The sequence below is a fragment of the Myxine glutinosa genome, chromosome 8 (genome assembly GCF_964187855.1).
Source record: "Myxine glutinosa chromosome 8, kmMyxGlut1.1, whole genome shotgun sequence".
NCBI lineage: Eukaryota > Metazoa > Chordata > Myxini > Myxiniformes > Myxinidae > Myxine > Myxine glutinosa.
The window spans coordinates 161,443,798-161,458,618 of NC_136268.1; the positions used below are offsets into that span (position 1 = coordinate 161,443,798).

The 14,821-nt window shown below is 45.8% G+C and overlaps 1 protein-coding gene across 1 annotated transcript; it reads left to right on the forward strand.

The window, feature by feature from the left end:
- The first annotated feature begins 4,980 nt into the window (after positions 1 to 4,980).
- Positions 4,981 to 13,411, forward strand: INS (insulin). The gene is made up of 3 exons (XM_068123862.2): positions 4,981 to 5,284; positions 12,386 to 12,594; positions 12,736 to 13,411. The coding sequence occupies exons 1-3, from the start codon at positions 5,127 to 5,129 to the stop codon at positions 12,885 to 12,887; spliced, it is 519 nt and encodes a 172-aa protein (XP_067979963.2). The 5' UTR covers positions 4,981 to 5,126; the 3' UTR covers positions 12,888 to 13,411.
- Positions 13,412 to 14,821: the final 1,410 nt, after the last annotated feature.

Genomic DNA, 14,821 nt, shown 5'->3' on the forward strand with positions numbered 1-14,821 from the left:
GCCCCTTTATAATGTAGGGTTGTACTCCGATTGCCCCTTTATAATGTAGGGTTGTACTCCGATTGCCCCTTTGTAATGTGGGGTTGTACTCTGATTTCCCCTTTATAATGTGGGGTTGTACTCCGATTGCCCCTTTATAACGTAGGGTTGTACTCCGATTGCCCCTTTGTAATGTAGGTTTGTACTGATTGCCCCCTTTATAATGTAGGGTTGTACTCTGATTTCCCCTTTATAATGTGGGGTTGTACTCCGATTGCCCCTTTATAATGTGGGGTTGTACTCCGATTGCCACTTTATAATGAAGGTTGTACTCAGATTGCCCCTTTGTAATGTAGGGTTGTACTCTGATTTCCCCTTTATAATGTGGGGTTATACACTGATTGCCCCCTTTATAATGTAGGGTTGTACTCTGAATTCCCCTTTATAATGTGGGGTTGTACTCTGATTGCCCCTTTGTAATGTAGGGTTGTACTCCGATTGCCCCTTTATAATGTAGGGTTGTACTCCGATTACCCCTTTATAATGTAGGGTTGTACTCTGATTTCCCCTTTATAATGTAGGGTTGTACTCTGATTTCCCCTTTATGATGTGGGGTTGTACTCCGATTGCCCCTTTATAATGTAGGGTTGTACTCTGATTTCCCCTTTATAATGTGGGGTTGTACTCTGATTGCCCCTTTATAATGTGGGGTTGTACACTGATTGCCCCTTTATAATGTAGGTTTGTACTGATTGCCCCTTTATAATGTGGGGTTGTACTCCGATTGCCACTTTATAATGAAGGTTGTACTCAGATTACCCCTTTATAATGAAGGTTGTACTCCGATTGCCACTTTATAATGAAGGTTGTACTCAGATTGCCCCCTTTGTAATGTAGGGTTGTACTCTGATTTCCCCTTTATAATGTGGGGTTGTACACTGATTGCCCCTTTGTAATGTAGGGTTGTACTCCGATTTCCCCTTTATAATGTAGGGTTGTACTCTGATTTCCCCTTTATAATGTGGGGTTGTACTCTGATTGCCCCTTTATAATGTGGGGTTGTACACTGATTGCCCCTTTATAATGTAGGTTTGTACTGATTGCCCCTTTATAATGTGGGGTTGTACTCCGATTGCCACTTTATAATGAAGGTTGTACTCAGATTACCCCTTTATAATGAAGGTTGTACTCCGATTGCCACTTTATAATGAAGGTTGTACTCAGATTGCCCCCTTTGTAATGTAGGGTTGTACTCTGATTTCCCCTTTATAATGTGGGGTTGTACACTGATTGCCCCTTTGTAATGTAGGGTTGTACTCCGATTGCCCCTTTATAATGTAGGGTTGTACTCCGATTGCCCCTTTATAATGTAGGGTTGTACTCCGATTGCCCCTTTGTAATGTGGGGTTGTACTCTGATTTCCCCTTTATAATGTGGGGTTGTACTCCGATTGCCCCTTTATAACGTAGGGTTGTACTCCGATTGCCCCTTTGTAATGTAGGTTTGTACTGATTGCCCCCTTTATAATGTAGGGTTGTACTCTGATTTCCCCTTTATAATGTGGGGTTGTACTCTGATTGCCCCTTTATAATGTGGGGTTGTACACTGATTGCCCCTTTATAATGTAGGTTTGTACTGATTGCCCCCTTTATAATGTAGGGTTGTACTCCGATTGCCCCTTTTATAATGTGGGGTTGTACTCAGATTGCCCCTTTGTAATGTAGGGTTGTACTCTGATTTCCCCTTTATAATGTGGGGTTGTACTCCAATTGCCCCTTTATAATGTAGGGTTGTACTCTGATTTCCCCTTTATAATGTGGGGTTGTACTCTGATTGCCCCTTTATAATGTAGGGTTGTACTCCGATTGCCCCTTTATAATGTAGTGTTGTACTCTGATTTCCCCTTTATAATGTGGGGTTGTACTCCAATTGCCCCTTTATAATGTAGGGTTGTACTCTGATTTCCCCTTTATAATGTGGGGTTGTACTCCGATTGCCCCTTTATAATGTAGGGTTGTACTCTGATTTCCCCTTTATAATGTGGGGTTGTACTCTGATTTCCCCTTTATAATGTAGGGTTGTACTCTGATTTCCCCTTTATAATGTGGGGTTGTACTCTGATTGCCCCTTTATAATGTAGGGTTGTACTCCGATTGCCCCTTTATAATGTAGGGTTGTACTCTGATTTCCCCTTTATAATGTGGGGTTGTACTCCGATTGCCCCTTTATAATGTAGGGTTGTACTCTGATTTCCCCTTTATAATGTAGGGTTGTACTCTGATTTCCCCTTTATAATGTGGGGTTGTACTCCAATTGCCCCTTTATAATGTAGGGTTGTACTCCGATTGCCCCTTTGTAATGTAGGGTTGTACTGATTGCCCCCTTTATAATGTGGGGTTGTACTCTGATTTCCCCTTTATAATGTGGGGTTGTACTCCGATTTCCCCTTTATAATGTGGGGTTGTACTCTGATTTCCCCTTTGTAATGTAGGGTTGTACTCCGATTGCCCCTTTGTAATGTAGGTTTGTACTGATTGCCCCCTTTATAATGTGGGGTTGTACTCTGATTTCCCCTTTATAATGTGGGGTTGTACTCTGATTGCCGCTTTATAATGTGGGGTTGTACTCTGATTTCCCCTTTATAACGTAGGGTTGTACACTGATTGCCCCTTTATAATGTAGGTTTGTACTGATTGCCCCCTTTATAATGTAGGGTTGTACTCCGATTGCCCCTTTTATAATGTGGGGTTGTACTCAGATTGCCCCTTTGTAATGTGGGGTTGTACACTGATTGCCCCTTTATAATGTGGGGTTGTACTCTGATTGCCCCTTTATAATGTGGGGTTGTACTCCGATTGCCCCTTTATAATGTAGGGTTGTACTCCGATTGCCCCTTTGTAATGTAGGGTTGTACTCTGATTTCCCCTTTATAATGTGGGGTTGTACTCCAATTGCCCCTTTATAATGTAGGGTTGTACTCTGATTTCCCCTTTATAATGTGGGGTTGTACTCTGATTGCCCCTTTATAATGTAGGGTTGTACTCCGATTGCCCCTTTATAATGTAGTGTTGTACTCTGATTTCCCCTTTATAATGTGGGGTTGTACTCCAATTGCCCCTTTATAATGTAGGGTTGTACTCTGATTTCCCCTTTATAATGTGGGGTTGTACTCCGATTGCCCCTTTATAATGTAGGGTTGTACTCTGATTTCCCCTTTATAATGTGGGGTTGTACTCTGATTTCCCCTTTATAATGTAGGGTTGTACTCTGATTTCCCCTTTATAATGTGGGGTTGTACTCTGATTGCCCCTTTATAATGTAGGGTTGTACTCCGATTGCCCCTTTATAATGTAGGGTTGTACTCTGATTTCCCCTTTATAATGTGGGGTTGTACTCCGATTGCCCCTTTATAATGTTGGGTTGTACTCTGATTTCCCCTATATAATGTAGGGTTGTACTCTGATTTCCCCTTTATAATGTGGGGTTGTACTCCAATTGCCCCTTTATAATGTAGGGTTGTACTCCGATTGCCCCTTTGTAATGTAGGGTTGTACTGATTGCCCCCTTTATAATGTGGGGTTGTACTCTGATTTCCCCTTTATAATGTGGGGTTGTACTCCGATTTCCCCTTTATAATGTGGGGTTGTACTCTGATTTCCCCTTTGTAATGTAGGGTTGTACTCCGATTGCCCCTTTGTAATGTAGGTTTGTACTGATTGCCCCCTTTATAATGTGGGGTTGTACTCTGATTGCCCCTTTATAATGTGGGGTTGTACTCTGATTGCCGCTTTATAATGTGGGGTTGTACTCTGATTTCCCCTTTATAACGTAGGGTTGTACACTGATTGCCCCTTTATAATGTAGGTTTGTACTGATTGCCCCCTTTATAATGTAGGGTTGTACTCCGATTGCCCCTTTTATAATGTGGGGTTGTACTCAGATTGCCCCTTTGTAATGTGGGGTTGTACACTGATTGCCCCTTTATAATGTGGGGTTGTACTCTGATTGCCCCTTTATAATGTGGGGTTGTACTCCGATTGCCCCTTTATAATGTAGGGTTGTACTCCGATTGCCCCTTTATAATGTAGGGTTGTACTCTGATTTCCCCTTTATAATGTGGGGTTGTACTCCGATTGCCCCTTTATAATGTAGGGTTGTACTCCGATTGCCCCTTTGTAATGTAGGTTTGTACTGATTGCCCCCTTTATAATGTAGGGTTGTACTCTGATTTCCCCTTTATAATGTGGGGTTGTACTGATTGCCCCTTTATAATGTGGGGTTGTACACTGATTGCCCCTTTATAATGTAGGTTTGTACTGATTGCCCCTTTATAATGTGGGGTTGTACTCCGATTGCCCCTTTATAATGTAGGTTTGTACTGATTGCCCCCTTTATAATGTAGGGTTGTACTCCGATTGCCCCTTTTATAATGTGGGGTTGTACTCAGATTGCCCCTTTATAATGTGGGGTTGTACTCCGATTGCCCCTTTATAATGTGGGGTTGTACTCAGATTTCCCCTTTATAATGTGGGGTTGTACTCCGATTGCCCCCTTTATAATGTAGGGTTGTACTCAGATTGCCCCTTTTATAATGTAGGGTTGTACTCAGATTGCCCCTTTTATAATGTAGGGTTGTACTCTGATTGCCCCCTTTATAATGTAGGGTTGTACTCCGATTGCCCCCTTTATAATGTGGGGTTGTACTCCGATTGCCCCTTTATAATGTGGGGTTGTACTCAGATTGCCCCTTTTATAATGTGGGGTTGTACTCCGATTGCCCCCTTTATAATGTGGGGTTGTACTCCGATTGCCCCTTTATAATGTGGGGTTGTACTCAGATTGCCCCTTTTATAATGTAGGGTTGTACTCTGATTGCCCCTTTATAATGGTTCAAATGAGGGTTTATTCATTTACCTGCTGATTTCGTGAGGATGAAAGTGCTGATTCATCGGTGACAGGTTGATGAAGAATAACGTTGATTGGTGCACATTTCCCTTCCCCAGCAGATGGTCACCTCCACCGAGTTCACGACCCCAAATGGTCGCATCGCTTGGGCTCACCTTGCTCCATTAGCGGCCCTAATGGCGCAGGGAGATGTTTGAGGACTTTGTCCAAGTGATTAATTCGTGCTGATCTGGCTGAGCTCGATGATTGCCCAGGTGGACGTAGAAGCTTTTCCATCTCTCCGATCTTTTCGCTCCATTTTTCCACTCACAAAGTGCGCACTACCTGGTCTCGACTCGTATAAGAAGCGCCTCGGGGCGTCCCTCGGTACCTGTCGCACTAGAGGGACGGAGACCATCAGGTAAGTAATAGCTGTGGATCCACATGTCATGCTATGCGTGTTTCGTGCTTGAGATCCGTGCTGAGTGCTTGTGCAGGTGTGCTGTATCAAGTTCTTCTGATATGTCAGTACTTGTGCAGGTGTGCTGTATCAAGTTCTTCTGCTGTGTCAGTACTGAGTGCTTGTGCAGGTGTGCTGTATTAAGTTCTTCTGCTGTGTCAGTACTGAGTGCTTGTGCAGGTGTGCTGTATTAAGTTCTTCTGCTGTGTCAGTACTGAGTGCTTGTGCAGGTGTGCTGTATCAAGTTCTTCTGATATGTCAGTACTTGTGCAGGTGTGCTGTATCAAGTTATTCTGCTGTGTCAGTACTGAGTGCTTGTGCAGGTGTGCTGTATTAAGTTCTTCTGCTGTGTCAGTACTGAGTGCTTGTGCAGGTGTACTGTATCAAGTTCTTCTGCCATGTCAGTGGTTGCGCAAGATGATGTGCTTCAGGTGTCTTCAGGTGTATTGTATTAACGAGACCTGGTCAGTGGTCATTTGATGCCTTGAGTGTTCGCGGAGTCTGGGAGGTTGAAGGTTTGGATACCTGTCGAGTCGTACCAAGGTGTTTAATGATGGTCCGTGCTGCTTATATGTGCTTGATGCTCAGCATTTAAAAGGACGAACCCCGGACAATGAACCATAGGTTGGCAATCATAGCGCAGGCTTTGATGGTCCAAATGGCATCGTGCGTTAAAGTTCCTTTCAGGTAAATATACAGCCACGTGAAAAAGTAAGTACACCCCATGTAAAGTTTTGACTTTTTCAACATATTTCAACATACAGCTATTTGATCTTCATTTCAACAATATTGATACATGAAGGTGATATAATATAACAAATATCATGAAACATTTACATTTTGTAGTCCATTGTATAATTTAAATAAACATAAATGCAAATTTCACATGTGGAAAAAGTAAGTACACCCCTACATTTATCACTACTTCAAATACCTAAAATTAGAATCAGGTGCACCAGCTCAGGTGCAAATGATAAGAACATCGTTGGAGAGGATCTTGGAGGAACCTGTCTTATTTAAACCTCAGACATTTAGTTTGGTTTGCTCTTTGTTGTTGAAGTGTGCGGCGTCACAATGCCGAGATCAAAAGAGCTCTCTTAGGCCTTCAGGAAGAAGGTTATCGATGCCTACGAGTCTGGGAAGGGATTTAAAAAGATCTCCAAACAATTTGAAATCAATCATTCGACTGTCCGGAAGATCATCTACAAGTGGAGAAGATTCCAAACAACTGCCAACTTGTTCAGGCCAGGCCGTCCCAGCAAGTTCAGCCCGAGAGCAGACCGCAAGATGCTGAAAGAAGTCTCTAAGAACCCCAGAATGTCATCACGGGACCTACAGGTTGCTCTTGCCACTGTTGATGTCAAAGTGCACGAGTCTACCATTAGAAAGAGGCTGCACAAATTTTATCTACATGGGAGGTGTGCCAGGAGGAAACCTTTGCTGTCCAGAAAGATCATCAGGGCAAGACTAAAGTTTGCCAATGAACACCGAGGCAAAGACCAGTACTTCTGGAACAATGTGCTCTGGACAGATGAATCAAAGGTAGAGCTATTTGGCCACAGTACCAAAAGACATGTTTTCCGAAAACCAAAGACAGCATTTGACCACAAGTACCTGATACCAACTGCAAAGCATGGTGGTGGAAATATTATGGTGTGGGGCAGCTTTGCTGCATCAGGGCCTGGGCAGCTCACCATCATAGAATCCACTATGAATTCTTCATTGTACCAGAGGCTGCTTGAGGATAATGTGAGGCCATCTGTCGGAAAGTTGAAGCTCAACCGAAGGTGGACCTTGCAACATGACAATGACCCTAAACATACCAGTAAATCCACCAAGGAATGGCTGAAAAGAAAGAAATGGAGGGTTCTGGAATGGCCAAGTCAAATCTTGTCCGATCTAAATCCGATCGATCGGATCTAAATCTAAATCCGATCGAGATGTTGTGGGGGGCTTTGAAACGAGCTGTGCATGCAAGAAACCCCTCAAACATCGCACAGCTGAAAGAATTCTGCATGGAGGAGTGGGCAAAAATTTCTCCCAGTCGATGTCAGAGACTCGTAGACAGTTATAAGAAACGCCTACTTGAGGTTGTTTCTGCCAAAGGGGGCAATACCACCTGTTAGAGCCAAGGGTGTACTTACTTTTTCCACATGCGAAATTTGCATTTATGTTTATTTAAATTATACAATGGACTACAAAATGTAAATGTTTCATGATATTTGTTATACTATATCACCTTTATCTATCAATATTGTTGAAATGAAGATCAAATAGCTGTATGTTGAAATATGTTGAAAAAGTCAAAACTTTACATGGGGTGTACTTACTTTTTCATATGACTGTATATATACTAGCTTGGCTCGGCTCGCTGCGCTCGCCTCACCAAGCGTCGTTACTGAGGAACGGGCTTATTTCACCTGAGGATAATGACTGTACCTGAGTTGCTGTGTTGACATGATTTACACCAATCATAATACAAACAATTATTTTGCACAAATGTATTTGTTGTGTTTGTGATATTACATTTTTATTGGCAATTTAGGTTGAAGATTTAGGTTGAATGTTTTTTTTTTCAAGAAAGAACCCCTCTGCACATACATAGGGGAGGGGTCGGTGCAGACTGGAAGTTTGGGACGATTACACTCATCCACACATAATTTAAAACACCTCACCACCAAGTAATTTAAAACACCTCACCACCACATAATTTAAAACACCTCCCCACCAAGTAATTTAAAACACCTCACCACCACAAAATTAAAAACACCTCACCACCACGTCATTTATAAACACCTCACCACCACGTAATTCAAAACACCTCACCACCACGTAATTCAAAACACCTCACCACCACGTAATTCAAAACACCTCACCACCACGTAATTCAAAACACCTCACCACCACATAATTTAAAACACCTCACCACCACGTAATTATAAATACCTCACCACCACGTAATTCAAAACACCTCACCACCACATAATTCAAAATACCTCACCACCACGTGATTCAAAACCACCACAACGTTATTAAAAACACTTCACAACCACGGAAACAAAAGTTGACGGAGTCGTTAAGTGACAACACAGACACTGCCCAGATGTGTAGATATATAGATAAATGACTGTACCGAGTTGCCGTTTTGTCATGGTTTAAACCAATAATAATTCAAACAATTATTTTGCACAAATGGTTTTTGTAATATACGTGATATCACATTTTATAAACAATTGAAGTTGAAAAAAAAAAAATTCCCGAAAGAATTTATTCCAAAAAAAGAAAATTGGGAAATTTTTCAAAAAAAATACCCTTAGGACATACCGACGGGAGAGATATGTGCATACCAGAAGTTTGGTACGATTTCACAAAAGTTTGAGAAAGTAGTGCAGTGATAAGACAAGACAAGACAACACAACACAGGCACTGCACAGATATATATATATAGATATAGATTATACCTTTGCTGACTTTGATCAACTTTTCCATCATTTATCACTGAAACTTCAAGACGAACCATAACTTCTCCATAACCCAAACGAATCCCACCTGTGAACCAACTCTCCTCGTCACGTCACGTGATTACGAGTTGGCATTGGTTCTCCTAGGGGCTTTGGCACTGCAGGTTGCAGCACCCCCTGTAGGTTGGTGGAGGAATTGTGTGCCAAGAGTCAAACACAAGATATACATGTCAGAGGGAGGTGTGCGTACCTCCAGGCTATCCAGCGAGCCCTGAACTAACTTGAACTCACTCCTAAGTAACTCTCGTTAACCTTTACTAACCAACTTTAGCTCACCCTAACTCTCAACTAGGAGGAGGTCATTCGGCATTCATAGCCTCCGCTTTGATGGGCCAATTCTGTGTCTTTTGCACCTGAGAAGGTGGATACGTTGCTGTCAACCCTCGACTCCGATTCTGATACTGATCGGGACGGCATCAGCTCACGTGTCCTAAACACCTGCGATGCTGCTCGAGCACATCCTCTCTGCTCTCGCACATCCTCTCTGCTCCAGCACATCATCTCTGCTCTAGCACATCCTCTCTGCTCTAGCACATCCTCTCTGCTCTAGCACATCCTCTCCGCTCTAGCATATCCTCTCCGCTCTTGCACATCCTCTCCGCTCTAGCACATCCTCTCCGCTCTAGCACATCCTCTCTGCTCTAGCACATCCTCTCTGCTCTAGCACATCCTCTCCACTCTAGCACATCCTCTCCGCTCTAGCACATCCTCTCCACTCTAGCACATCCTCTCAGCTCTAGCACATCCTCTCCGCTCTAGCACACCCTCTCTGCTCGAGAACATCCTCTCTGCTCTAGCACATCCTCTCTGCTCTAGCACATCCTCTCTGCTCTAGCACACCCTCTCCGCTCTAGCACATCCTCTCCACTCTAGCACATCCTCTCTGCTCTAGCACATCCTCTCTGCTCTAGCACATCCTCTCCGCTCTAGCATATCCTCTCCGCTCTTGCACATCCTCTCCGCTCTAGCACATCCTCTCCACTCTAGCACATCCTCTCTGCTCTAGCACATCCTCTCTGCTCTTGCACATCCTCTCTGCTCTTGCACATCCTCTCCGCTCTTGCACATCCTCTCCGCTCTTGCACATCCTCTCCGCTCTTGCACATCCTCCCCGCTCTTGCACATCCTCTCTGCTCTTGCACATCCTCTCTGCTCTTGCACATCCTCTCTGCTCTTGCACATCCTCTCCGCTCTTGCACATCCCCTCCGCTCTTGCACATCCTCTCTGCTCTTTTCCTCCTGCCATTTTCCCTCGTCATCTTCAATCTGCTTGGATATCCACCAACGTCATAGCATTACATCAAGCAGAACGTCACTCGATGGAGAGCGTACCTCCGTTGCGCTGAATAGTTACCATTTCGTATCCACTGATAGGCTGGATCTGGATCCAGACCTGAATCAAAATCGATCATACTTACATGGAATTCATCATCACAGTTGATATGAAATCATTCCTTTTCTCCATCAGTCTCATCTCAGATCATCAATCTGGATTCAGACCAGGTCACTCTACCTTGGACATGCTGCTCCTACTCTCCCAACAATGGATGAAGGCCCTCAATGAGATAAGTCCACCTGTCTGGACATACCTTGTGCCTTCGATACATTCTGGCATCCAGCCTCACTCTCCAAACTCTGCCCATGGAATCCAAGGCCAACTCCACACTTGATTTACTGACTTCCTCTACTCTCGTAGCCAACAAGGGGCTCTTAACGGAATCCTTTCCTCTCCTCTCCCTGTCAAGCAAGGCTGGAGTGCCCCAAGGCAGTGTTCTGGGCCCCAGTCATATTCCTGATCTTCATCAATCATTCCTCCGAATCTGGAAAATCCTCTTTATCTATTTTCTGATGACTGCACCCTTTTCTATGACGTCCCTCAACCTTCAGTTAGGTAGTCTACAGCTTCTTCCTTCTCTTCAAACTTCTTCTGTCTTGCAAAAATCACAAACTGGTAAAACACTTGGATTGCAGCTTTCAATCCTGACAAATCTCACACTCTTACTCCTTCTCTCTCCCAAAGACCGTCTGGCAAACCCTCGCATCTATTTTGTTAACAATCCTCTTGAGGAAGTTCAGTTGTTCAAACTCCTGCGTCTCACTATCAGCTGTGAGCTTTCTTGGGCAAATCACATTTCAAACTTGGCCTCCCAATCCTGTCACCGTCTGGGTATCATCCATCGTACAAGATCCTTCCTTGACAAACCTGAACTCCTATCCACACACAAGGCCTTCACCTGCAGGTTGATGGAGTACTGCTCTCCCCTCTGGGCTGGCTCTCCTGTCTCTTACCTTGCTCAGTTTAACGCCGTGGAAACCAAGGCGTTCAACATTATTTGAATCTCCCAAGCTGAAGCTGAGTCTATGTGCCTATCACTTTCCCATCGCAGACAGGTCTGTGATCCCTGTCTTCCACTGCCTAATTTCTGGTCTTGTACCCTCTGGTATTTCCATGTTTTATCCCCCTCGGGTTTCTGCAGGGCTCATACCGTCCACATATGAACTCCCTTCTGGTGAAAGTACCTAAATCCAAGATCACTGCTCATCTCCACTCATTTGTTCCTCTTTTTCCCACCTGTGGAACCAACTTCCACATCCTCTTGAATTTCATTCTTCCCTCCAGGTCTTCAAGTTGGCTTAGCGGTTATGGTGCTGGCTAGGATCCTGGGTTCGAATCCCGGTCGATCGGTGAATTAACACCAGGGGGGTTGACTCAGCCTGCTCAGCCTGTCATCCTTCCGAGGTCGGCAAATTGAGTACCAATTCACTGGTAATTCCCTGTGTGCGGTACAAGAGGCGGCTAACGGGGTTGGCGGCAGGAAGGGCATGCGGCCACAAAACATTGCTTCTAAAAGGGGACCCGAAAAAGGCCAACCCCTAATCTGTGGAGAAAAAGGCCTCTAAAGGTGGTGTCCTCTAGGTCTTCAAGACAGCTGTTCACCACCATTTCAGATCATCCCCAATCAAAAACCTTGATCTTTTATAGCTCAGTTAACCACCCCCTCCTCATTCCAAATTTCGAGTGTTTCCTTCCTGAGAGTTTCCTTTTGTATGCACCTCGTCCACGCCATGTCCTTTCCTGCTTCCCATTCCTTTCCACACTGATTGTTTGTCCAAGTGTCCCTCTATCTTGTCTTTCAACTCTGCTTTTGGTGTTCCACCTTCCCAATCCCCCCTCTCTACTGTTCCTTTCGTCCTTGCATGTTCTGATCCGTTCAGTGGACTTGCTCTTCCATGAACCTTGACTCTATGTATAAGAAAATGCAACTCTAAGCTCTTCTTAAATGGATTCTTGTCAGGCTCATCTCTTCCATGATCATTCAATCATCTGTGAAGTTCATTAACTGTGAAATTTCAGTACGATATTTATTTACAAGTATAGCAGACATAATGACTCCATAATGGATTTACCCACTGTTGATCGTGGTCAAGATGGACCGACTCACTTTTTCTCGTGTGTCGGTGTTATTTGTGACGAGAAAAGTGCATGTGTTTCCCGACCCGATCTTCCACCCACTTTTCTCCACTTCCCATTTTGTTGCAGCCAAAACAACCAAATGGCGCTCTCACCATTCCTTGCCGCAGTGATACCCCTTGTGCTATTGCTGAGTAGGGCACCACCAAGTGCAGATACACGCACCACCGGCCATCTTTGCGGCAAGGACCTCGTGAATGCACTTTACATCGCGTGCGGAGTTCGTGGATTCTTCTACGATCCAACCAAGATGAAACGCGACACCGGAGCATTGGCTGGTAAGGTGGGAGCAAGATGTTGCAGCGGAGGGACGAAGTCTTTGGATGTTGAGATGTTCTTGGGACCATTGTTTGGGAGACATATAACGTTCAACATCCCACACTTGCAAACGTTTCTAAAAATGTCTGTTTCTGTTTCAGCATTTTTGCCATTGGCCTATGCTGAGGATAACGAGTCGCAAGATGATGAGTCCATAGGAATAAACGAAGTGCTGAAGAGCAAGCGGGGAATCGTAGAACAATGCTGCCACAAGCGCTGTTCCATCTACGACTTGGAAAACTACTGCAACTGAAACGTCCGGCGCATCCTTCGGTGGCTTCATAACTATGAAGCGCTTTTAGGATAAGAGCAAGTCCTGAATGAAAGAAGCGAATGGCCTGTGTACTCCATGCATGCAAATTGTCTTCAAATTGTCAAATGCACAACTTCAAAAAGTGGTGCAACTTCTTGTATGTTTAGCTGCTTTGTTGCAGTCAGGTGAATTGATCACCAACTAAGCTGATTGGATGATGTTACATGTAATTCAAAAAATGAGCAATGCCCTTTATTTTTGGAACTTCTCCGCAACTACCAAAAATGATTGAACTTCCTGTACACTGCATCACATTTTGTTGTGCAACAAGTTGGAGGAAAACCATGTAGTCCTTAAAACCTACGATACCTTATGAAATTTGCTTCCAATCCCAAACCTTATCCCGCAACCCCCTTTACCTGACCAATGCTAGGTGATGGATGCTTTCATGCAGGAACGTTTTCTGGTGATTCAGTTTCTAAGGCTGTTTGTTTATTGCTCAATAAATTGTTTTTGCAAATTGCACATTGAGTTTGCAGATGTGGCAAGTTGGCGGTGACAAAAATGGCTTCATAGGAATGGAAGGGAAAGCAGGGTTTTATTTTATTAATTACCCCACATGTGCGAAACGAAAAGTCCGGCCTCGCTGCTCACCGACGCGTGCCCGGCCTCGCTGCTCACCGTCGCGGGTCCGGCCTCGCTGCTCACCGTCGCGGGTCCGGCCTCGCTGCTCACCGGCGCGGGTCCGGCCTCGCTGCTCACCGCCGTGGGTCCGGCCTCGCTGCTCACCGTCGCGGGTCCGGCCTCGCTGCTCACCGTCACGGGTCCGGCCTCGCTGCTCACCGTCGTGGGTCCGGCCTCGCTGCTCACCATCGCGGGTCCGGCCTCGCTGCTCACCGTCACGGGTCCGGCCTCGCTGCTCACCGTCGTGGGTCCGACCTCGATGCTCACCGCCTCGGGTCCGATCTCGCTGCTCACCGTCGCGGGTCCGGCCTCGCTGCTCACCGTCGCGGGTCCGGCCTCGCTACTCACCGTCGCGGGTCCGACCTCGCTGCTCACCGTCACGGGTCCGACCTCGATGCTCACCGCCTCGGGTCCGACCTCGATGCTCACCGTCGCGGGTCCGACCTCGCTGCTCACCGTCACGGGTCCGACCTCGCTGCTCACCGTCGCGGGTCCGACCTCGCTGCTCATCGTCATGGGACCGGCCTCGCTGCTCACCGTCATGGGTCCGGCCTCGCTGCTCACCGGCGCGGGTCCAGCCTCGCTGCTCACCGTCGCGGGTCCGGCCTCGCTGCTCACCGTCGTGGGTCTGGCCTCACTGCTCACCGTCGCGGGTCCGGCCTCGCTGCTCACCATCGCGGGTCCGGCCTCGCTGCTCACCGGCGCGGGTCTGGCCTCCCTGCTCACCGGCGTGGGTCCGGCCTCGCTGCTCGCTGCTCACCGTCGTGGGTCCGGCCTCGCTGCTCACCGGCACGGGTCCTGCCTCGCTGCTCACCGCCGTGGGTCCGACCTCGTTGCTCACCGGCGCGGGTTCATATGTAAATATTTTAAATATTGTAAAGGATAGAGATTACCTTAGTCTTTGAACTTGAAGAGATAGAACTGTTACCGGTATAACACCCGATTTATGTTCGTGGATTTTACATGTACATAGATAAGATGAACCAAAGGACCAGGAGGCGGGTTTCTTCCAAGGGCCGTGTATTATGTATTGGTGTATATTGTATTTTGAGCAGCGCCTGGACTATATCGAATCCACAGCATAACAATTACTCCCAAGCAAGCACAACACACACCGAGAGTTCAAGCACATCAAGGCAGCACTTCCGCGTTCCGTCCCCTCCTCGTGCTAAAAAAAACAACAACGAACGGAAGTCTCTCCAAGAGGTTCCGGGCATTCAAATAACTAACTGATTGTTGTGTTTACATAT

Coding starts and splice junctions, on each gene's coding strand:
- INS (XM_068123862.2), top strand. CDS start 5,127: ATGATTGCCCAGGTGGACGTAGAAGCTTTTCCATCTCTCCGATCTTTT. Junction 5,285..12,385: donor AGAGGGACGGAGACCATCAG/GTAAGTAATAGC, acceptor ATTTTGTTGCAG/CCAAAACAACCAAATGGCGC. Junction 12,595..12,735: donor CGACACCGGAGCATTGGCTG/GTAAGGTGGGAG, acceptor TTTCTGTTTCAG/CATTTTTGCCATTGGCCTAT.